The following is a 22,909-nucleotide window of genomic DNA, read 5'->3' as shown; positions in this document are numbered from 1 at the left end:
TTTCAGAGAAAGAGAGAGAAACATCAATTTGTTGTTCCACTTACTGATACACTCACTGGCTGGTTCTTTCATGTGCCCTGACCAGGGATCGAACCTGCAACCTTGGTGTATCAGGACAACACTCTAACCCACTGAACTACCCGGTCAGGGCACAAATTTTATTTTGTTATGTTTTAGAAGAACACAAACCCCCAAGTAATTTTTGGGCTAGTAAAGGTAACAGTGTGAGTGTGTGTGTTTCTATATATATATACATATATATATTTAAAGATTTTATTTATTTTTAGAGAGAGGGGAAGGGAGGAAGAAAGAGCGAGAGAAACGTCAATGTGTGGTTGCCTCTACAAAAAAGCTAAAAGAAAAAGAAGAGAAAAATTTGACAAGGAGGCAAAGCAGAGGGAAAGAACAGCAATAAAGAGAAACAGAGAGAAAAGATAAAAGGAGGTAAAGAACCGGGGGGGGGGGTCCTGGCCAGGGGGCTCTATTGGTTCGGCGACATCCTCGAACACCAAGGTGCAGGGTTCCGTCCCTGGTCAAGGCGCAGGCAAGCACCAACCCATGAACGCACTCACTAACCAAAAGGAACGATGAACTGATATTTCTCTTTCTCACTCTCTCAAGTCCGTGAAAAAGAGCCCTGGCTGGTGCGGCTCAGCAGGTGCGGGGGGGGCGTCCCCCCACCAACCAAAAGGTCCAACTCGATTCCCCGGTCAGGACCCAGGCCTGGGCCGCAAGTTCAGTCCCGCGCCGGGGACCCTGTGAGAGGCCACCATCAACGTTTCTCTCTCGCATCAACTTTTCTCTTCTCTCTCTCCCCCCACCTTCCCATCTCTCTAAAAATAAATAAATCTTAAAAAAAAAAAAAAAGAATAGCACAGGAAAGAGAACGAGTTTGACTCACCAGTCATTAAACAACACCCTAGAAGCCACACTGAGAGGCTTCTAACAAAATAATGACACCTGCCCCCCCCCACCCCCAGGCCACCGGTGTCTCAACAGACCAGACGAGTGACTCTGTGGTGCCTCAGAGCAAGGGACAAAGCTCAGCAGCGGGCCGGCTGTTGGCCGACACTGGCCCATTCGCTGCCCCTGAGCCCTTCATGCCATGGCGACACTGTGACACTGTGTTTACCCAGCGCTGTCAGGAAAATGGGCGGGGGCACCCACTCCTCTCGGGAGGAATGCCTGCTGGCCACGGGGGCATGTTTGTGACCCAAATTCCCCAGCAGGAGCACGGTGCCCTTGAGCTGCCTCGCCAGCACCAGAGCCCGCCCTGTAGCTCTCCGGTGTGGGCAGCAGGTCCTGGGCTCCCCAGTGGGCGAGAAGCCTTGGGCAGAGGGAGCGGGAGGGGAGGGGCCCGGGCCACAGCAGGAAGACTCACCATCGCGTAGTAGTTGCTGTTCACCATCAGCGGCCCCCGGCCCCGCAGGTAGATGTACTCCTCCCACCAGTCGCTCACCTGTGGGTGCAGACACGGGAGCTCAGCGAGGCAGACCCGGGGCCCGTGGGGGCGCGAAGAGTGCGGTCAACGGGGGGGCGGGAAGTGGGCTTTTTTAGGTCGCGGTGCAGAGCTGGCGGGGAGGCTGCCTGCACTTCACAGCTGGTTAAAAAGAAGACCGGGTGGAAAGAGTAATCGGCAGCCGACTGCCCACATTTCTTAATGACGGATACGACCCCAGCTGGCGCCCGGGCCCCACTCCTGGCGCCCCCGCTGGTTTTGCCTGGGTCCCAGGTAGCGCCTCTCCTCCACGTCCGCTGCTCCCCAAAACCCGGCCCCCGCCACCGCCGCCGGGTTCGCATGCAAACGCCTGCCTTGTGCACTGGCCCAGAGCCCACCGAGGAGACCCGTGCGTGTGTACGTGCTTACGTAATTGGTCGCCCACCAGGACTTCAGCTTCAGGTACCACTGCAGCCTGGGCCCGAGGCTGACGGCGAAGTCTTCGGCAAGAGCCGTCATCCGCCTGAAGTCGGCTTCCTTCATGAGCGGCCTCACCGACTCCAGGTACTGGGGTTGGGGCGAGCGAGAGGCACGCAGGCCAGGTCAGGGCCCGCGGCGTCCACAGGGAGAAGACCAAACACGTGACGTATTCCCCTGGGCTGGCCGTGCTGGCCCCACGCTACAGACAGATGCTCCAGGGACTGATAACTAAACAATTAAACCTTTCATCCTAACGGGCCTGCGCACTCCCCCGGTCCTGCACCGCCAGGGGATCAGCCGAGGGACATCCAGGCGAACAAGGCCCCGGTCAGTGAACGAGGCCACTGCAGGGGTGGCCCTGGTGGGGCCGCTGACCAGGGCTCCGTCCTCACCTCGGCTGCGACAACTACAATGAGCGATGACAGGGGGAAGCTGGCGGGGGACCGGGACCATCACGCCACCACCAGGCCAAGGCCCGGGCTCCAGGTCCAGGGTTTTCACAGCACTGGGAGTGGACATCCTGCCACAGAGCTGTCCCCTTTCAAGTGGCTAACATGGTCCCTCGGACGTGAAGGATATATTAGCCCGGTTTAAACAATGAGTGGAGGAACCCAGCAAAAGCACTGAGTGAATTTGGATGGAGGGGGATACATCTCGATGCAGCTGTTTAAAAAACTTGCCAAGTGGCGTCTCTATCGAAGGCGACGCCTTTTACCAAAGCGCCTACGACGTGCTGATAGGTTGGGGAAATGACCTCCCAGAACAGCCTCCCAGGGGTCACACCCAAGCAGCGGCCAGTGAACTGACAGCCGCCTTGAAGCCGTAAGCCTCAATCCCACGGCCGGCCGGCCGGCATTTCCCAGGGGCACCACCCCCGAGAGCGGGCAGCGGCACCCACCCTGGTCACTGTGTCCCTCACGGCAGGGACCGGCAGGCGCGGCAGAGATGTCTGGAAGCTGTACAGCATGGGTTTGCGGCCAGAAAAGATCTTGACCATAGCCTAAAAAAAAAAAAAAAAGAACATTAAAAAAGTTGAGACGAGCTCTGGCTGGTGTAGTTCAGTGGATTGAGCGCGGGCTGCGAACCAGGAATCGCAGGTTCGATTCCCAGCCAGGGTACATGCCTGGGTTGCAGGCCACGGCCCCCAGCAACTACACATTGATGTCTCTCTCTCTCTCCTTCCCTTCCCTCTCTAAAAATAAATAAATAAAATCTTAAAAAAAGAAATAAAAAAAATGGAAGCCCTGGCTGGCATAGCTCAGTGGATTGAGCTCGGGCTGTGAACCAAAATGTCGCAGGTTTGATTCCCAGTCAGGGCACATGCCTGGGTTGCAGGCCATGACCCCTAGCAACCGCACACTGATGTTTCTCTCTCTCTCTTTCACCCTCCCTTCCCTCTCTAAAAATAAATAAATAAAATCTTAAAAAAAATTGAGACGACGCTAAGAATCTGAAATTAGTTCTCAAGGGTCTCCAACGGCCAGTTTTCTGGGGTGGTTCCTTCTTCCTCCAGTCCGCTTTCTGCCCCCCCCGCCCCTTGCAGGCCTTTGCAAAGACGCAGGTGTCCCCAACTAACCACCGGGCCGAACGAAAGCCTGGGTCTGACAGACGCTGCGAGGTGCCCCACCTGGTCCAGGAGCCGGGCCCTCCGGCCAGGGGTCTCCTCGGGCACCTGGGCATGGCGGTCCGACTGCCCTCCTGCAGGCCGGGTGGGCTCGCCCACCTGCTTCTGCGGGGCTCTTGCTTCAGGATCGGCTCGAGGCTCTGAGCCAAGGTGCCTGGACCTCAAGCCAGCCCCAGAAGCAGTGTGTGGCCCTTTGGTCATCGTCAGTGGCCCCTGTGGACAGCACATTTGCCCGCCATCGGCCCTTACTTTCGGCTGCAATGTTCTGAACTTGGTACAACAATGGTCATCTCATGCCGACCAGACCTCAGAGGAATTTCTGGGGCTCGTGAGGTGGGTGTGTGTGGCGGGTGATTCTTGATGATGAGGAGCGCTGGGACCCAACGGGACGTCTGCCCTGAGTGTCACCTGTGGGAGTGTCACCTCTTTGGGAAGGCGGGGGAGACCGCCCCTGTCTGCACCTGTTCTGCGTGTCCCATTCTGCTTCCCTGGGAACCGGAACACGCAATCTAAGCACCAGTGGAGGTCGGTCTGGGAAAGGCCAGCGGGCAGGGGTGTGCGGTGGGCTCACGCCCAGGGGTGCCCCCCAGACCTCCACCGTTCGGGGCCCCCAGGGGGCTGGGAGGGTGCCGAAGAGCTGGCAGACAGAGCTGGCACCGGCTGAAACCGGCACACGAGTGACTCTCAGGGGTTCCGGTCGGACTGGTCAGCGGGGAAACCAGGGAACCCTGACTTCCAGTTAGAAAAGCTACAAAGACACTGGCTGGGCAGCTCAGCTGGTTAGAGCACCTTCCTGATACGCCAAGGTTGCGGGTTCAAGCCCTGGTCAGGGCACATCTAAGGGTCCACCAGTGAACTGTATAAATAAATAAAACAGCACATCGGTGCCTCTTTCTTACTCTGTCTCAAGAAAAAAATCAACTGAAAACATGTTTTTTAAATTTTTTAAAGGAAAAGCTATGAAGAAGCGAACAGGTGGCACTTTTACTTCGTGGATGACCCGGAGGACTGATCTAGTGGGCAGTCACGTACAATGTTTGGCTCTCCCAAATGTCACTCAAGAAAAATATCCTGGCCCTGGCTGGTGTGGCTCAGCGGCTGGAGGTCTGACCTGCGAACCAAAGCATCGCCGGTTCGATTCCCAGTCAGGACACATGCCTGGGTTGCAGGCCAGGTCCCCAGTAGGGGGTGTGCTAGAGGCAACCACACGTTGATGTTTCTCTCCCTCTCTATCTCCCTCCCTTCCCCTTCTCTAAAATAAGTAAGTAAAGTCTTTTTTAAAAATCACGTTTAAAAAAAAAAGAAGGAAAAATATTCTTTGGCCCAAACTTCTGAGCTATGGTGAACCCATCCCCTCCAGCAAGCAGAGGTCGGCCCCCGAGTCACCAGGGGTCAAAGGAAGAACAGGTCCGGTGAGGGTCCCCACGAGACCCTAGGCTGAGGGACACGGGCCCGACCCAGAAGGACAAACAGCACCATCTTGCGGGTCTGCGGGGTCTGCAACCGTCCGAGTCACTGACAGCGAACAGAACGGGGGCTTCTGGGGGGGGGGGTCGCTGGCGCGCAGCCCGCGGGCTTGGTTACCATCCACACTTTGGTGGCGCGGCTCATCTTGCCGTACTCGGCGAACATCCAGCCGTGGTAGGACAGCAGCACCTTCAGGGAATAGCGCATGGTGAAGATCAGGGCCACCCACAGGCCCGTGCCGAACAGCACGCCGCTGACCACCTGCTTCGTCTGGCTGGACATGCAGCCCCTGCGCGGCAACGAGACAAGCGGGGAGCGCGTGAGCGGCAGGGGAGGCTTCGGGGGCCGGCTCTGCCAAGCGCCACACGCCACTGAGGCCACCGCGGGCTCCTGAGGACGCTGAGGACACGGCAGCCCCGGGGTCAGGAGCCAGAGTCGGGCCTGACCAGAGGGGACTCGTGCCTTGGCCCCACTGTGGAGCCTCGGGCAGTCTGCTTCTGGCCTCGGCGTGAACCAGCCCTGTCCATGACCCTCAAAACGAGCCGAGGCCAGTTCGTGTCACAGGGGAAATGCACGACGGCCTTCGGGGTCTCGGGATGATGACAGAGGTGATGCTGCAGGCTGCGGCCTGCCCCCAGGGACGAGGACGCCCAGCCGTCCCCATGCTACCCCCATCCTGTGTCTCAGACGTCCCTCTGGGTGTCATCGTTGCTGACACAGGACCCAGACCCCTGGGCCAAACGATCACCTCAACTATTCGCAGCACGCGAGCTTGGTGTGGGTGGAGGCAGGAACATTGACCACGCGCACACAGAGAAACTGATCGTGTAGAACGATCCTTTAGATGATGAGGATGATCCGTTTTCACTGGCGGGGGAACATGATCTATTTTTTTTAAAGATTTTATTTATTTATTTTCAGAGAGGGGGGAGAGAGAGACAGAGAGAGAGAGAGAGAGAGAGAGAGAGAGAGAGAGAGAGAGAGAGAGAGAGATAGAGAGAGAGAGAAACATCAATGTGCGGTTGCTGGGGGCCGTGGCTGAGAATCGAACCTGCGATGCTTTGGTTCACAGCCCGCATTCAGTCCCCTGAGCTACGCCAGCCAGGGCTGGAACGTGATCTATTTCACGACAAGGATGGGACTTGAGGAGAAACGTGGCCGTTCACATGTCTTCGTGGTTTTGCTTTTAGTTTCCGTTGTTTGGAGAAGGGCAAGATATTTACAAAACAAAAACGAAGTGTGCCTCAAATTACTGAAACCACCCATGTGCAACGTGAAGGCGTCGCCAGTATTTGGGAACCGCCAATTTGACGTTTTATAATAAAGTGGCATAGGGACACTTTTTCCAGGTCAAATGCATAGCTTCAAAACAGATCTTTCTAGCCCTGGTTGGTATGGCTCTATGGATTGAGCACTGGCCTGCGAACCAAAGGGTTGCCGGTTCGATTCCCAGTCAGAGCACACGCCTGGGTTGTGGGCCAGGTCCCCAGTGGGGGGTGCACAAGAGGCAACCACACATGGGTGTTTCTCTCCCTCTTTCTCTTTCCCTTCCCATCTCTCTAAAAATAAATAACTAAACTCTTTAAAAAACAAGCAACCTATCTTTCCAGAACCCGTCAAACCTTGCGTTCAAGTTGAACTGTGGTCTCTACTTGACACCTATACGTTCTTTTTCCACAGTCTCATCCACGAGCAAACCTGGGGGGTAGGGGTGTGAGAACCTGGCTCTGAGATGATCTCCGTGTCAGACGTCGAAGTGCCACGTCACGGAAGGAAAAAAGACACCCGTGCTCACCCGATTCACAAAACCCACAGAGCACTCTAGCATGGCCCCTAACCAAGTCTTTCCCAATCTGGGACCTGATGGCCCAGTTTCCACCACGGGGTTGGAGGAACAAAGAAACAAATCTTATAGAGATCCAGATTACCGGGGCTTTAAATAGCGCCACCCCCAGGTATAATCCAGTGTTAAGAGGCGGCCCACAGTCGAGAGTGAATTAAAAATCTGGGTCAGGCCCAGGCCAGTCTGAGAAGCAGGTGAAACAGCACGGTGTTCGGGCCGAGCTGTGTGCCGGGGGTGGGCCGGTGCCCCGGGGGGACTGGGGACCGGAGGGAGGAGAGTGCCGAGGGTGCCCAGGTGCCTGCCCGGGCCACCCCACCCCCCGGCAGGCCAGGGAATCGGGCAGACATCCGATGCGGGCCCGCTCCCCCCAAAATGACAGGGCGTCTTCATTCGGGGCCCCGGATGCTTATAAAGGCACGAGCCAGCGTTCCCAAGGCCTCCTGGCCCTGTGGGTGACTCAACTGCCCTTGAGCCCCAGGGCTGCCGAAAGACTGATATTTAAAATCAGAGCCCTGGCTGGCGTAGCTCAGTGGATGGAGCTCGGGCTGCGAACCAAAGTGTCGCAGGTTCGATTCCCAGTCAGGCACATGCCTGGATTGCAGGCCATGACCCCCAGCAACCACACATTGATATTTCTCTCTCTCCGCCCTCCATTCCCTCTCAAAAAATAAAGTAAATAATTTTAAAAAATAAGATAAAATAAATCTAGGCAGAGCATCCGAGCTCCTTTCTGCAGCTCAGGCCAGACCCCACAGACCTGGCCCTGGAGCCAGGGGTACCCATGGGCTGTGTGTCTCGTCCCTGTATTATAGGACTCCGGGCCCACACGCCGCTCCTGGCCTGAGAAACAAAGCCCGGTGGTGGCTTAAGGACATAGGGACCATCCCTCCTCTGGGAACGGGCCGGGATCGGTCAGGGGCAGTGGGAGTCGGAACAGCAGTCCAGCCTCGGGGGGGGGTGGGGAGGCGTACAGACAGAAGAACAGCAGCAAACGTGCCCCCCCCCATGTTCTGAGCCCAGAACAGCGACAGTCGCGCCACTCAGAAAGACACAAGCAGCAGCCACCGAGACACAAAAAGTAACCCCCCGAGGACCCGAGGGGCGGAGGGGGGTCCTCACGTTCTTTCAAGGGTCCGGCTGATCTTGGCGATGATTCCCAGCGAGGGGTCGATCTTGGCGTACATGGTCGACATCACGCCCACCACCACGATGAGCCAGCTGGAGGGGCTCGCTGGGTACACGCCGGTGATGATGCCGTTCTGGAAGGAGACCCGCCGTGAGGCGTCGGGCGGTGGGGCCGGCCCTGCTGCCGCTCTCCCCCAGGGCCGCCCCCCCGCGGCCGCACCAGCTGCCGCCGAGCTCCTCCCCTCCCCACCACGAGCTCTCCCTCAGTTTCCCCAGGTGACCCCAGGACACGAGAATCACCGAGAAGCCAGTTGAACACAGATTCCCGAGCTCCACCCAGACCAGTGAATGACACCCGTGGGTGGAGGCCGTCACTGAGCCAGCCAGGAAGGCCTCTCCCCAATCTGCTACGCCTGCAAGGCTGAGACCCCTCTCCAAAACCAACCCCTCCCTGCTGAGCCAAGAAGCCACTTAACCCTGCAGTATATACAGGGGTCCTCAGTCCACGTCGAAAACGTGCTGTGAAGTCTTCAGCCAAACCCTCCCACGCCCCACAGAAACCCCCCCAGAGGAGCAGGAAGGGGGCTGGAGGAGAACGAAGCAACATTGGCAACACTGTAACGGGGCTGGAAACTGGGAGGTGGGGCGGGGCCTCCGACTTTTCTGTATGTTTCAAAACTTCCAAGTACAACCAGGTGTTGCGGAAGCCATTCGTGAGAGTGATTTGACCAACGGACAAACAGACTCCCGAAGCGCCCGACCCGGGCGGCTCAGGGGGCGAGGTGTCATCCCACAGGCAAAGTGACCGGTCCCTGGCGTGGTCCCCGGGGTCAGGGCACAGGCCTGGGGGGTGGGCCGGTCCCAGCGGGGGCGCCTGAGACCAGCGTTTCCCGCCCCGCTGCCCTCTCTCTGAGCATAAACTGATACAATCCCTAAAACAAACACAGCAACTAGAAGGCGCTGGGAGCTTTATCTGAAGGTCTCGGCAGATAGCTGCGCGCCTACTGTTTGTTACTTCCCTCGGCTTTCCCACCGCTGTCGAGAGGGAAGAGATGGGGGGGGGGGGCGGTGGTAAGCTAAGTTAAAACGCAGGGAGGAAGGTTCCCACCCCCTACAGCTGCTCTGACAGCCCCCCCGGCCCCCTCCTCTGAGCGATCACGGGGCCCTCTAAGAAACCCCTTGGCTGTGGGCGGCCCACCTCATCGGACACCCTGTACTCTCCCGGGTATCAGTCCTGCCCCCACACCGGGAACCACATCACCGCTGGGCTGCCATGATGGCCCCCTCCCCCGCTGCCGTTCCTGTTTCCCACCACTTGGAGGAGCCCTCGGCGAGGCCAGGGGGCAACCTCCGCTCCGCCTGTAGAGGGCGCCCTGCTCCATTTGTGATGCCAGGTGGGGGATGGACCCCACAACCTCCCCACCCCCCCGCTGAGCCCCAGGACACCTGCCCTGCCAGGCCCACCTCTGAGGCCACTGCTGTCACCTACTCTAGCTCCTGGGCCTTCTGAGTCCCTCTAAAAAGGAAGACGAGGCTAAAAATTCCACCTGTACCGTCTCCCCCTGGGGGGGGGGGGGCGGCAGCATTCCCTTCTGACTGGATCTTGCCCTTTGATCTCGCCTGAACTTTAAAAACAAAGTACATTAGAAACAAGATACGCGCTTAAAACAGTGAGTACCCTATGTTGCTGAGTATAAGGCACTCCCGTGTACACTGTGCCCACGTTTTTGGTCCCAACTTTCAGGAAAAACATCTTCCATGTTAAGCTCATTGTTTTTATTTACATATAAAACTGATTCTCGTCTTCCAGGGTGTTAATTTGCATGTGGACACCATTATTGCTTTCTAGAGCTATACTTCCAATGCATGGGTATGAATAAAAGAAAAACGTTTTTATAGATAACGGAACCAGCACTGCCCGTGTACGATGTGCATCCTTACGTTTCTCTCAAAAGGTTGGGCAAAAAAGGGCACATCACACACGGCAAAACACGGCCCATTTCCTCTCTTCCGGGTAAACGGAATGGAGGCTGTGAAGGTACCTGCCCTTGAATTTGTGAGCCTCTGTGCCCGAGTTCCGATATTTTACCGGCGAGATGCCTGTTGAGCAGACCCGCTGCGGATTCTCACAGCCGGGAGACCACGCCGCTTCTGGAAGGTGGGCAGGGTCTGGGCTCTGAGCAGGAGATGCGGGGTCTCGCCCTCATGTTGTGTCCGCAGAGCGGGCCACCCCCCCCACCCCGCCCCTCGGAGCCCCGACTTCCTCCTCTGCCCAACAGGGCGCCCCGCGAGCCTTCGGGAATCCCTTTGGAATTCGGGGAGCCGACACACACGTGAGCGTGCCCCATGAGCCCTCAGCACCACAAAAACACCGATCGCGTGCCGGCTACCCCTCTGACCACCCCGAAAGCCCCCCTGGGGGGGGGGGCGGCGCTCTGAGCCCCAGGGAATGCAGCAGAGGTTTTAACCCCGCGTCTGCACACCTTGAATCGAATGAACTTCTTCTTCCAGGAGTGCAGTCCAGACAGGTAGATTTGCTTCAGGGCCTCGTGGCTCAGGCGCAGGTCGATCCCGTCCGGGGTGACCGTGAACTGGAAGGCCACGGCTTGGTGGGCTTCTGCCATCTTGGGCGATCTGCTGGGGAGGGCGGCAGAGGAGAGATCGTCTCACCAGAGGTTAGAAAAACCCGTCTGTGGAAGCGTGATGTGTTCTGGATTTAAGCTGTTCTCCCCCACTGAACGGATTTCACACGCTTCATGGACGGGCCCGATTTCGTGGCTCGGGGGCTGCCCCACCCACGCCCGCTCCCGCCCAGCACACACACAGCTGCTGCCCATGCTCAGAGGCCCTGGGGTCATCCGAGGAGTCCGGGAGCCCCCGGCCCCCTGGAGGCCACACACGAGTCCTCCGTGGCCCTGAACCCTTCTTTCCAGGTGGGAACACAGGCCGACGAGGAACGCCTCGGCCTCTGGAAAACCTGCTTTAGGCACCACCAGACGGGCAGAGCCGGCGGAGGACCGGAGGGAACTCGAACTCTACCCCACAGCTCGGGGGGCTCGGCCGTCAGGGGAGCACGCACCCCCATCCCCACGCACAGTGCCGGGGCCAGCCGCCGCAAAGGGGAGCACGCTTCCTCTGCGCTGCTTCGGAATCCACGGGAGGGTCTCTGTCTCCCGTCATCTGGGCTCCTGTCTCCTCCCCCCGCCCCCGTCCTTCCAGGCACACGCGGCCCCCACGAGGTGCCCCCACCCCCGCCGGCCCCCCGGCCACCTTCTGGAGGGGGCAGGCGCACCCTCTTGTCTCCTCCCGGGCTGTCTGCACATAGCACCACGTGGCTAGAAGGGCAGCTAAGGGAGGAATAAACCGATCTGAAACCGCCATAAAAACCTAAAATTAAGCCCTGGCTGGTGTAGCTCAGTGGATTGAGCGCAGGCTGTGAACCAAAGTGTCGCAGGTTTGATTCCCAGTCCGGGCACATGCCTGGGTTGCAGGCCACAGCCCCCAGCAACCCCACATTGATGTTTCTCTCTCTCTCTCCCTCTCTCTCTTTCCCGCCTCCCTTCCCTCTCTAAAAATAAATAAATAACATCTTTAGAAATATATTTTAAAAAACTAAAATTGTACGTCTGTGCTTTCTTGTAACACTCGGTTTTTCCTGTTTTTATCGACTGCAGCCTGTCAGGGGCAGAGGGGAGACTCGTCCCAAAGACACCCGGACACAGAGGGCAAACCGGCCTGACCCGCAGCCGGTCAGCGCGCACGGCGCCCCGGGCAGGCCCTGGGAAGGCGCCCAGCTCTCGCTCATTTGTGCGTCCAGCAAATACTGTCGTTTCCGCTCGGCCACAGACAGGCACGAAGCTGTGACACACGCTCCAGCACGGGTGAGCCCAGAAAGCATTCTCCTCCGTGAGGGAAGCCACACACGGAAGGCCACGCCACATGCGATTCCATGTCCTTGAAACGCCCAGAACAGGCCAGTCTGCGGGGACAGGGGGCACCGCAGGGGTCACCTGGGGCTGGAGGGGATCGTCACCGGGAGGGGATGGCTCAGGAGGGAAGGGCTTCTTTGTGGGGTGACAACACTGTTTTCCAAAACCAGCCGTGGCGACGGCCGCATGGACCTGTGACCGCCTCGGCCACTCTCGATGGGGGGACTCTATGGACGAGAATTACACTCCGACGAAGCTGTCACAGAAAGAAACCCACTGCTTTGTGAGCCCTAAGGGTTGTGCCCTTAACATTCATGCTCCTTAACCCCCCTGCCCCCCGAACCCCAGAATCCGGGCTGGCGGGCCGGCGCACCTCCTGTCCCTCCCTCATGTGTCCGCCCTGGTGCTCCACTCACACTGAGGACTCCTCCAGGCAACGGTCACCTCGAGGCACGAAGGCTGGCGGCCGTTACATGGTTTGGGGCGTCCTTCTGCACTGTGTTTATCAGCAGGCTGTGGGCGCTACCTTTTGGCGATACGCACCGAAATAGTTACCAGTGCGATTTTATTTTTTATCGCGTCTGAGATGGGCTGCAGAATCACTGGGGGTGGGGACTTGGATGGACAGAGGTGGGGGGGTCCACGGACAGAGGTGTGACGTGGCCAGGGGGGTGAGAACCGGCGGCCAGCTGGGGGTCCGCAGCGCTGGTCTCTCTTCTTCCGCGTGTTTCTGCTCTAATTTCTCAAAACACGTTCTGGGGAAACCAAACCTGTCCGGGGCAGTGGGCGCAAAGTCTCCCACGGGGAGAGCGCTCTTCCAGGCTCCCGACCCGTGGAGCGGTCCCGAGGGCCCGCCTTCTGAGAAGCACGCACCTCACCCGCCAGCCACGCAGCGTGCTGGGCCGCAGCCCGCGCCGGCCCACAGCGCCCGAGCTGTGACAACACCCGCCGGACTCGCCCGGCTAACTGCATCCGGCTCGACAGCCAAAGGGGAAGCAGGCAGCCACCTGTTGGGGTGGCGGCGCCCCTGCACCCCCACGCCCGTGCGGGGGCCACCACCTCTACACCCACCGCAGGGCGCGAGTTCCGGCTGCCCCCGGATGGATGGATGCGGGTGCAGTCTGGAAGCAGCCCGGCGTCTCCTGCCTCCAAGGCCTGAGACGGCCACCAGAGCACCTGGCGACAGCCGCCGGTCACTGGGCCAGAGGGTCCCAATGTCCCTAGAACTAAAACTAGGGACCTTTTCTTTCTTTCTTTTGTAAATATTTTATTTATTTATTTTTAGAGAGGGAAAGGAGGGAGAAAGAGAGAGAGAGAAACATCAATGTGCGGTTGCTGGGGGCCATGGCCTGCAACCCAGGCATGTACCCTGACTGGGAATCAAACCTGCGATGCTTTGGTTCACAGCCCGAGCTCAATCCACTGAGCTATGCCAGCCAGGGTGGGACCTTTTCTTTATATGGAAACACAGGGCCAAGGTCAGCGGGTGAAGCCATTCACCCCACTCCTGCCGCCCTTGAACCCTAAAGAATGAAGGGCTCCCAGAGCAGTCTGAAAACCCCTGGGTCCAGACGTACAGGGTGCCCCGCTTTGACCGGTGTCCCCTGGCCAGCTGAAAGCCACCCTGCCCTCCGGATGGGACACCTGCGGAGATGCCCCTGCGAGGCAGCCTCCCGGGGGCTGGCCTGAGAGCCCAGGACTGAACCAGGCGGGCCCCCCCGCCCCGGGCAGTGCCCCTCCCATCCTGGCTACTCCACCTGCCGGGTGAGCAAACCCCGGCCAGGGGAAGCACCTGGGGGAAAGGAGCCAAGCAGTCAGTAAACATGGGGACAATTAGGCTTTGTTTTCTAGCAGGACTGTCCTCCGTCTTTGTTTTAAATGACGCACACGTACTGCAAACACGGAGGAACACGGCGACGCCCGCGCTCCCCTCCTGCAGGGCACGCACGCCAGTGCTCGGCAGGCCGACCCGAGGCCGCAGCCTCCCCGGAGTCCCGGACACTGGCGCCTGGGAGCCCTGGCCCGCGCTGAGAGGAAGGGCCCCGGGGCCAGCTGGCAGGCCAGGCGGAGTCTGGATCCGGGCCACCTGCTGGGACAGCTGGACGGCCTTCCGGCTGCATCCCTTCGGCCTCCCAGGAAGGCAGCGAAGGGCGTGGCAAGGGCGTGGCAAGGCCCCGAGGGTCAGGCGAGCAGGGCCCCCCCCACCCCCGCCGCATCCTCTGAGCTGGGGTCCCCATTCCGCTCCAGGCCCCTCTGCACCCACAGGCCTCACCCAGGGCTTTCACTTCTCTGCCTGCGCACTGGAGGCACAAGGACTCCAGCACGTCTCCACGGGCGCCAAAACACGTCAACGGGACCGAGTCTCGCCGTCTCCCCCACCCTCCCCGCCATGTCTCTCACGGTAGCAGCTCCTCGCGGTCGGCCGGCCAGCCGAGCCTGGACACCAACGCCCCTCACCCCTGTGCGGGGTGCGCCCCCGACACCTGTGGGCTTTGAGAGGTTTGCGCCCCCCCCCAACCATCCCCACCTTGCTCTCTCTACCTGAGTGGAGAGAGGTGACTTCCCTGGGGACAGAGCTATGCACCATGACCACTGGGACCCACCTGCACCAACCATGCACCTGCGCCCGAGTCACCAGATGGCTCCAGGGGAGCACAGGTGTGCTGGCAAGAAGAGCAGAGAGCGCCCCAGCCGGGCAGCCCGGCTGGCTGGTGCGTCATCCCGGCACGCCAAGGTTGCAGGTCAGTCCCTGGTTGGACGCGTGCAAGAATCAGCCGGTGAAGGCATCAGTAAGCGGAGCCACAAATCAAAAAGGAGAGAAAGGAAAGCAGAGGAGAGAAGGGGAAAGAAAGGTCCCAGAGAAGAACGGAGAAGAGAAAACAGAGGCGGAAGAAAAGAGAGCGTTCACCTCTTCCCGGCCGGCCGCTGTCCCCTCAAATCAACACGAGCACGTCCTGGAGACACAGGGGTCTGCGCCCCCGGGGCCTGGCGGGGAGCCAAGGAAGGCCTGGGGGACCGTTCCTGACCTGAGGCCACCTCCCACCGGGCAGCGTGCTGCGGGCTGCGCACCTCTGCGTTCCTGGGGTCCAGAAATCACTTCTGCCGGCGGCGGGCAGAGGCCTGGCACAGACCTCCGGCCTGGAACACACCTGGGGCTGGAGCCTGCGGGCAGAGCGTGGGAACCAGGTGACAGGCACGCAAGCCACCAGGGAGGGAGATGCCCTGAGGTCCCCAGAGCACTTAAGCGCCTCTCGCTAATCCGCTCTCAGAAAAACACCGAGACCCAGAATGATCCGCTCCCCGTGAGAACAAGAGCCTGTTTGTCACAATTTTTAAAAATTCACATCTCTGCTCTGGCCAGGTGGCTCAGTTGGTTCGAGCATCATCTTCATATGCCAAGGTTGTGGGTTCGATCCCCAGTCAGGGCACAAACAAGAATCAACCACCAAATGCATTAAGTGGAACAACACATTGATGTCTCTCTCTCTCCCTCTCTCTCTCTGTCTCTCTCTGTTTCCCTCCTTCCCTGCCTCCCTTCCTCTTTCTTTAAAAATTAATTAAAAAAAAAAAACAAAAAACCCTGCCCTGGCTGGCGTAGCTCAGTGGATTGAGCATGGGCTGCGACCCAAAGCATCGCAGGTTCGATTCCCAGTCAGGGCACATTCCTGGGTTGCAGGCCACGGCCCCCAGCAACCGCACATTGATGTTTCTCTCTCTCTCTCTTTCTCCCTCCCTTCCCTCTCTAAAAATAAATAAATAAAATCTTTAACAAAAAAAAACTCCTACATCTCTGCGCTATTTCAGGGCTGTTCCCTACACCTTCCCAAGCTCCTTCTCCAGGTCACCTCACCAGGCCACCCCGGCCTGTGAACACCTGGTCACAGCTGCAAGGCCTCTGTCCTCCTGCCCCCGCCCCTCCCGCTGCACACCGGCCTGGAGCGCCCTCTCCCAGGCAGGGCCCGCTCCGATCGGCCTGCGAACGGCAGGTGAAGAGAAGGCCGGGCCGTCCCCGAGCTGACTCGTCCGAGCCCCCTCCTGCCCGGGGACACAGGACGTGGACGACAGAAGGGCTCTGTGGAAGGCGACCTCACCACGTGAGCTCGTCCCAGACTCCTCACCGGGCAGGTCGCAGTCAGGGGGCGTCGCCCAGGCATGTAACTTATTTTTTAATGATTTACTTTTTATTGATTTCAGAGAGAGAGAAACATGGATTTGTTCTTCCACCTGTTGATACACTCACTGGTTGCTGCTTGTAGGTGCCCTGACCAGGGATCAAACCCACAACCTTGGTGTTTGAGGACGACACTCTACCCAGCGGAGCTACCCGGCCAGGGCCAGGCATTTAACTTCTTTTTTTTTTAGTTTTTCTTTTTCTCTGTTGCCTGAAGAGATTATTTCTTTTTTTTAAGATTTTATTTATTTACTTTTAGAGAGGTAAAAGAAAGAGAGAGAGAGAGACAGAGAAACATCAATGTGCGGTTGCTGGGGGCCGTGGCCTGCAACCCAGGCATGTGCCCTGACTGGGAATCGAACCTGCGACACTTTGGCTCGCAGCCCGTGCTCAATCCACTGAGCTACGCCAGCCAGGGCAGGCATTTAACTTCTTAACAAAAGGTTTACCTATTTTTTTTTTGTTGAGTTGTTGCTTCTCCACATGCTAAAAAGGGCAGACAATTTCTCTGTAACACTGTAAGATTTGCTCTTTTTTAGCATTTTTTAAAATTTTATCGAGTCTGGAGACAGAGAGAGGAGGGGAAAGGGTTTATCTTCGCCTTCCTCAAGCCCTGTCTGTGGTCGGTGCGCACCTGGGTGAACGCGTCTCCGAAAGAAGCCGCCGCCACCCCCCAGAGAGGGCGCATCACCTCATTAGCGAAGTCCACAGGCCAGTGGGCCCCTCCGCCAGGCTGTAGGTGACAGGCTGGAAGCGACAGGCCCGGGGCCCTGTCATCAGATGCTCCCCTCGGCCTCCTCCAGCCCCTCCTTAATCCCAAATGCACCCAAGAAGCTGGGGGAGGACCTCTCATTGTTTGGGGCAGCTGAGACCTCGCTCCGGGGCGTAGTAGGTCTTCAGATTTGTTCACATAAACTCGTAAAAATGTGCTGCTGTTTCTTCCACTAACAGAACCCACAATCTGCCCGTGACACGTAGCAGGTTGCCCTGCTGGCAGGTGGCTGTCGCTCGTCAGTGACTCTTTCAATCCCCCGCCATCACGTATCGGCCGCTGCAGGACCGGCCTGCAGCCCCGTTTATCCCCGGTCGGGTCACGGGGCCCACGCCAGCCCGCCAACACTGGCCGTGGAACAACAGTCTGGGGCGGAAGCGCCGCCACTGCCCACTCGGCTCCGGAGAGACCGCCTTCCACTGCACGCCCAGCCCCGCAACTCCCCCAAAACCCGCAGGGCTGGGCGGTGTCTTCAAACGGGGTCCCTTCGCCCTGTTGTCTGCCATCCATTCCTTCTAGGTAAAACCGTCCGCCCCAGGGGCGAGCGGCCTGCACACCCTCACACTGGCCGGTGAGAAAGAGGCCGTTCACAAGATGCGCCTGGGTCCCGCCCGGAAAAGGACAGACCCACGGCGGACAGACGCCACTCGGACCCCAACCAGGTCCCGGGCGGTTAAGGAAAATAAGTAAAAGGTTATTAATGCAAAGTGTGACGCCAGATTTTAACGCATACCCAGGTGGAGGTGTGGGGCTCACCTCTGTAACACAGAACAAGGACACCTGACAGGTGACAGCAGCAGGCTGCCAAGAACACAGCCTCTGTGGTAACCAGGATGCACGAACATGTGTGGTCGGAAGTCTTTCAACACGGCCTCGAAAATCAACACATCGGGAGAGAGGTACGTGGCAGGAGGGTCGGCGAGTGGGTACAGGTACACGTGGGCAGGTAGGCAAGGCACACAGGTTTCGTGCCATTAGCAAGGAACACACAGAACATTCTTTCTCCCGAACTCTTCGGCATGTGCTAGACAATGAAACCACGTGCCACCTGCATTGGCCTACGTAATTCCCACTAGAAGCCTAGAAGGGGGTACTTTTCAAAAAAAAATTTGTTTTCTGATCTCAGAGAGAGAAAAGGAAGGGGAGAAAGAGAGAGAAGCATCCCTTTGTCGTCCCACTTACTGATGCAGTGACCGGTTGATTCTTGTGCGTGTCTGGACCAGAGACTGAACCCACAACCAGTCTAGGCCCCCGAGCTGCCCAGCCTGGGCTGACGCGGGGACCACTGTCCGTCCCCCGCCCCCCCCCATGCTAAGGAGAAGACCAAGGCCTGGCTACCAAGGCACCTGCCCAAGGTCACCGCCGGCAAACAGCAGAGCTGGGGATCAGCCTCAAGTGAGACTCCAAAACTCATGTTCCGACCCACCGGAAGAAGCGGTTACATAAGCCGCCTAAGAAAACTCCCATCGAGGTTCCTGAAGTCGCAGCACAGATATGAAATTAGGTCACCCCGTTGGAACCGACGGGATGTGCTTGCAGCCAGCAGTAAAACTACAGTAACTACAAACACGGCGGTGCCAACTCCGAGATTACTCGCGTGCCTCCTTCCCGCTAGGGTTGCACAATCCCCTGGCCCTGCCTCTGTTCCACCCGGCAGGGCAGCAGGACGCGGACCGGGACTGTGTCCCCCACCGGGTAAGCGATGGAGCTTGGAATCCTCTCAGACAACGTCGCTCCCAAGAAGCGACAGCTCAGCACGGTGGGGTCCGGGCAGGGTCCCTCCAGGATCACAGCCCCAGCCAGCCGGCCGGCACCAGGGAGAAAGCTGGAGGAATGGCGAGCAGGCCACCGCCCCTGGGAAACCCCGGAGGGGAGGGTGTCTGCAGTGGCACTTTTCCTGGAGGGCAGAGCAGTTATCTCCCACACTTGCAGTCCCAAAGGCTCCCACGTGCGGGAGCCACGCCCCTGCCACGCATGGCTACCACGGTGGCACCCGGGAGGGCATGGCCGCTCACACATTCTGTCGTCTGTCGCTTGAATATCTGAAGGCTGCTCTGGCTCGTGGAAACGGGGAGGGGGCAAGTCTAGGAGCCGTGTAGGGAGCAGTGGCAGGTGGGGCTGAGGAGCCAGGTGTGGAGAATCCAGGATGACCCCCAGCTTCCTGAAATGGAGGGGGGGGACCACCACATGGGTAGTCTGGAAGATCCTTTTCCTTATTACCCTAAAGAACTCGACGTCCAACAATTCATCAACAATCCATCCGGAGCAGGGTGGTAGCCACCCGATTTCCCAACCCTCAGGTGACAACTGTGCTGCCACCTGCCGAGGAGGGAGGGCAGGCCTCACTGGGCGACACCTCTTCTCCCAGCCGTCTGCTTCCAAGAACAGTCGGAACGGAAAAAAAAACAACACAGAAGAAAAACAAAGGTGGACACTGCGTACAATGGAGGCTCCCAGTCACCCAAAAGGGTCGGGGTGGCCTCAGTCCAGGGCCTGCTGGGAATCCACCTTCCACCTAATATTTGCTTGGGATAGAAGGTGAAGTTCACCCAAGACAGTGAAATAGTTAGTACAAATGAATAAGGAGAGCACCATTCGTGTTAAATAACTGTTTTTAAGCACTGCTAGTACAACCTGACCTATTTCTAGAATCGTCTGAGAAGCTGTCAACCCTGGTGCGCTCTGCAGAGGGAAACCGGGCGAGCGAGGAGGCCAACCACGCGCAGTGTCCCCATGTGGTCCCCCCTCCCCCCTCACACCACACCATGAGCTCATCGGGGCTTCAAAAGTGAAACGTTCTTGCAGGAAAAGCACAAGTTTGGCTGAAGCCACTCAAAGAAAGTAGGAGCCGCGGTAAAGTATGAGATTATTTCAGAAACACATTTTAAACGGACTGGTTTAGAGAACAATTTCATTCTTAAAAGCACCACCACTTCCGGAATGCGAGTCCAGGCTCCCGCCGGCAAGAGAACTCCGGCCTGCCAATAATAACCCTGCAGGGTGACTAAACATTTTTTCCAGCACAGGAAAAAGAAAAAAAAAAACGTTCCTGATCAAAGTGCAGAACCAGCTCCGGGCCGGAGCGAGAGCGCGTTTCCGCCTGCCACCTTCCCACCGCCCTTGGAGTTCGGGCTGTCTAATTGCTCGCCCGGAACGCGCCCTCTAAGGCTGGGCCAGCAACTGCGCCCAACGCGCCCCGCCCCCCTCCACCACCCCGCCGCGGGAGTCACGTGACGGCTGAGAAAAGTAGGGGAAAGGTTAGCGCGAGCCCCGCCCCCCGGCTGGCGCGACCCAGGCGCTCAGATCCTGTTCCACCCGCCGCGCCCGGAGAAACCTTCCGGAGCTTACTGGCCCGAGACGACGGCGAGCGAGTCGCAGCGCGTCTTCGTGGGAAGGCCAGGTCCCGCGGGGTCCTGGCACACTAAAAGCACACTAAAGAGCTTAGTGTGCTTGGTGACATCCCACACCAAAAACGCAGCACCGCGGCGCCCGCGAGCCGGGAGTGCGTCGGGTAGGGGCTCGCCGCGATGCACAAGGAAACATTAATTAACGGTGTTTCTATGAATGGGCACGCAGAGCCAGGGTTGCGTAAGCGCAGGCTCTCGCCCGAGAACTCCCCAAAGGCCATCGCTTGACCGCTTGGTGACTAGTGGGCCCGGTCGAGGCCATGGACGACAGCGATGCCAGCGATGCCAGGTTTCTTCCTTTCGCCTCCGGGTTACGCCGCTTGTTTTCAGTACAAACTGGAAAGGTATTTTGACCTGTGGACAATGCCAGTTTCTGCTCCTCTGATCCAAAGCCTGCGCACTCCTAAAGATGGCCCTGTTTTCTGTGTGATTCAAACTGCTGTTCAGATGGAGATCAATGTGCAAGGTCAAGGGTAGCCTCCCTGCATCGGAAGGAAGCCTGACATTTGCTTTCTAAAAGAGTCCCTGGGCACACAGCAATCTAAAAGCGATATTCACTTCCAATCAGACACTCCTGACCTCCAGCCCTGGCATTATCTGCATTCATGCCCTCATCTGCACTGCACTCACTCACTGCAAGTCGCCTTCAGTAACTCGGGAGGGTGATGCTTGCTGGCATAAATAAGAGACCGGTGTGTTCGGCCATATTTTATTCATTTGCTTTGTGGTTTATAAGGAAGTAAGTATCCCTGGATATCTGGAATGACCAGAAACCGGACGCCTGTGCAAAAAATGGTGAAACGAAATACAAGTTTCAAAAGGTTAAAACTGCTTTTCATTTTATTCGATAACTTAACAAAGTTACCAGTTTCCTACAAAAATCTGCCCCTTGGAAATGTTAACAATTTATGGAGCACGGTGGGGGGAGACTGAAAAGCCTGTCCCGAGTTGGGAATCTTCAATCTGTTCTGTATTCAAGCTGGTGACTGACTTGGGATTTTTTTTTCTGGTGCCGGTGTTTTTTGTTTTTGTTTTTAGAGATAAGATCAGCCGTCATCTTTGTTCCCTCCGTCTTTCATGAAAGCCAACCACTACTTATATTATCAATGACGCTGACCCACACAGCCTTTCGACCAAAACGAAAGGAAGGAGCTGCCGGCTCCCCTGAGGAGTTGGGGTTAGGGGTTTGCGGGAGTTAGGCTCGCAGCCTAGGTCTGTCCAGGTCATGTGACGCCCCCCCCCCACACACACCCCAGGCGCAGCCGCTCCGGGGTCCCGCGCGACCTTGGGCAGGTTCTTCGCACCCACCTACCATGGACCCTGCGTGGCACGGGAGAGGGTGGGGCACTCGCCAGTGGGGACCCCGGCCCAGCGCCCTCATCCCGTCCACCGCGGGTGCTCCGACCACATCTGCAGTACCCATGCCTGGAGTACCGGCGCCAAGGGCGTGTCCCGACGGCTGCAATGCGGGGGAGGGCCGTGGGGGGAGGGGGAGCCGAGCGTCCCCAGACTCATGCACCGGACTGTTGCAACCCAGACCTAATCCACTCCGCAGAGTGCAGTTGGATGACGTTGGAGAACGCCGGCGGCCCGAGTGGCCGGGGCCGGAGGCGTCCTACCAAGTCCGGAAAACCAAGCATCCCTCCATCTATCTTCCGCACTGTACCTGCCTGCGGGTCGGTCGACGCTGGGGTGGACCCCCTGACTCATTCTACTCCTGGGAAGTGGGGTTGAGGTGGGGCGGGGACGGAAGCCGGTGGCTCGACCGGCCCCGGGCCGGAGGCATCTTGCCAAGGCCAGAGGGTTAAGCATCCCCTCCGCCACCGCAAGGGACCCGCCCGATTGCGGACCGACCACGGGGAGGACCCCAGACCCAATACACTGAGGGGGTTGGGGAGTCACTATCCCGCTCGGGTTTCGGGTTCTCTACTGACCCCACCACCCGAGAGGAATACTGGGGGTTCACCTCAGCGCCCAGGCTCCTGCGGCCGCCCCCTACCCTAAGCCTGGGTCCCGGCCACCGCAGTCCCCGCCGCAGCCCGCAGGGCGGCGCCCGCCAGCCCTCCCAGAGGCGTGCGGCTCCGGCCCGGCCTTACCGAGTCCGGGGACGGAGGCGCGCGGTGGCTGCGGCGGCGGGTGGCACAGCAGAGAAGTGAGCGAGCAGCGATCCGGCACCGGGGGCAGGAGGGCCACGGGCGAGGCGGATCGCCTCCGACGCCGGCCGCCGCGGATTGGCTGGGGCGCGGGCGGACGGTGACACCCGACTCCCAGCGGGCCGTGGGCGGGGTCTGGGCCGGGCTGGGCCTCGGAGGGGCGGGGCCTTGGCGGGGCGTTCCCCAAGAGCGGGTTAAGTCAGGAAACTGGGGCTCCCACCCGTGTTCACCACCTCAGCTTTCACTAGCATGGGGCCTAGGGCGAGATTCTTCACCCTATGAGCCTCAGTTTCCTCATCTGAAACATGGTCCAACTCATGGGCCATACCCGTCAGAGCGCATAGCATGGTGCCCGGCTCCTGCTTGCCCGTCAGAGGCATTGCCCTGGGTAATCCTCACTGCACCCCTATAAATAGCTGATCCCAGCCAGGGGGAGGCGGGGGGGTGTGGCGCGGGGTGAGGCTCACTAAGGTGCCCATGATCACACAACTAACAAGATG

The 22,909-nt window shown here is 58.7% G+C and overlaps 1 protein-coding gene across 2 annotated transcripts in view; it reads right to left on the bottom strand.

Moving 5' to 3' along the window:
* The window catches only part of CPT1A (carnitine palmitoyltransferase 1A), a 46,312-nt gene extending 23,810 nt beyond the window's left edge, over positions 1-22,502 (bottom strand). The window contains exons 1-7 of one of the 2 annotated variants that reach the window (XM_045854857.1): positions 22,353-22,502; positions 10,461-10,614; positions 7,972-8,111; positions 5,127-5,298; positions 2,817-2,918; positions 1,868-2,005; positions 1,382-1,459 (exon numbers count right to left, since the gene is read on the bottom strand). In XM_045854857.1, coding sequence (XP_045710813.1) covers positions 1,382-1,459; positions 1,868-2,005; positions 2,817-2,918; positions 5,127-5,298; positions 7,972-8,111; positions 10,461-10,601 — 771 coding nt within the window. In that variant the 5' untranslated portion in view covers positions 10,602-10,614; positions 22,353-22,502. The remainder of the gene's footprint in view (positions 1-1,381; positions 1,460-1,867; positions 2,006-2,816; positions 2,919-5,126; positions 5,299-7,971; positions 8,112-10,460; positions 10,615-22,352) is intronic. The other variant, XM_045854858.1, reaches the window with a different exon arrangement.
* Between the last annotated feature and the right edge of the window lie 407 nt (positions 22,503-22,909).

Source organism: Phyllostomus hastatus, unplaced genomic scaffold (assembly GCF_019186645.2).
Source record: "Phyllostomus hastatus isolate PE091 unplaced genomic scaffold, TTU_PhHast_1.1 phas_scaffold_11, whole genome shotgun sequence".
Lineage (NCBI taxonomy): Eukaryota > Metazoa > Chordata > Mammalia > Chiroptera > Phyllostomidae > Phyllostomus > Phyllostomus hastatus.
Note: the sequence above shows the minus strand (reverse complement) of the source record. Positions and strands in the feature narration are given on the sequence as shown.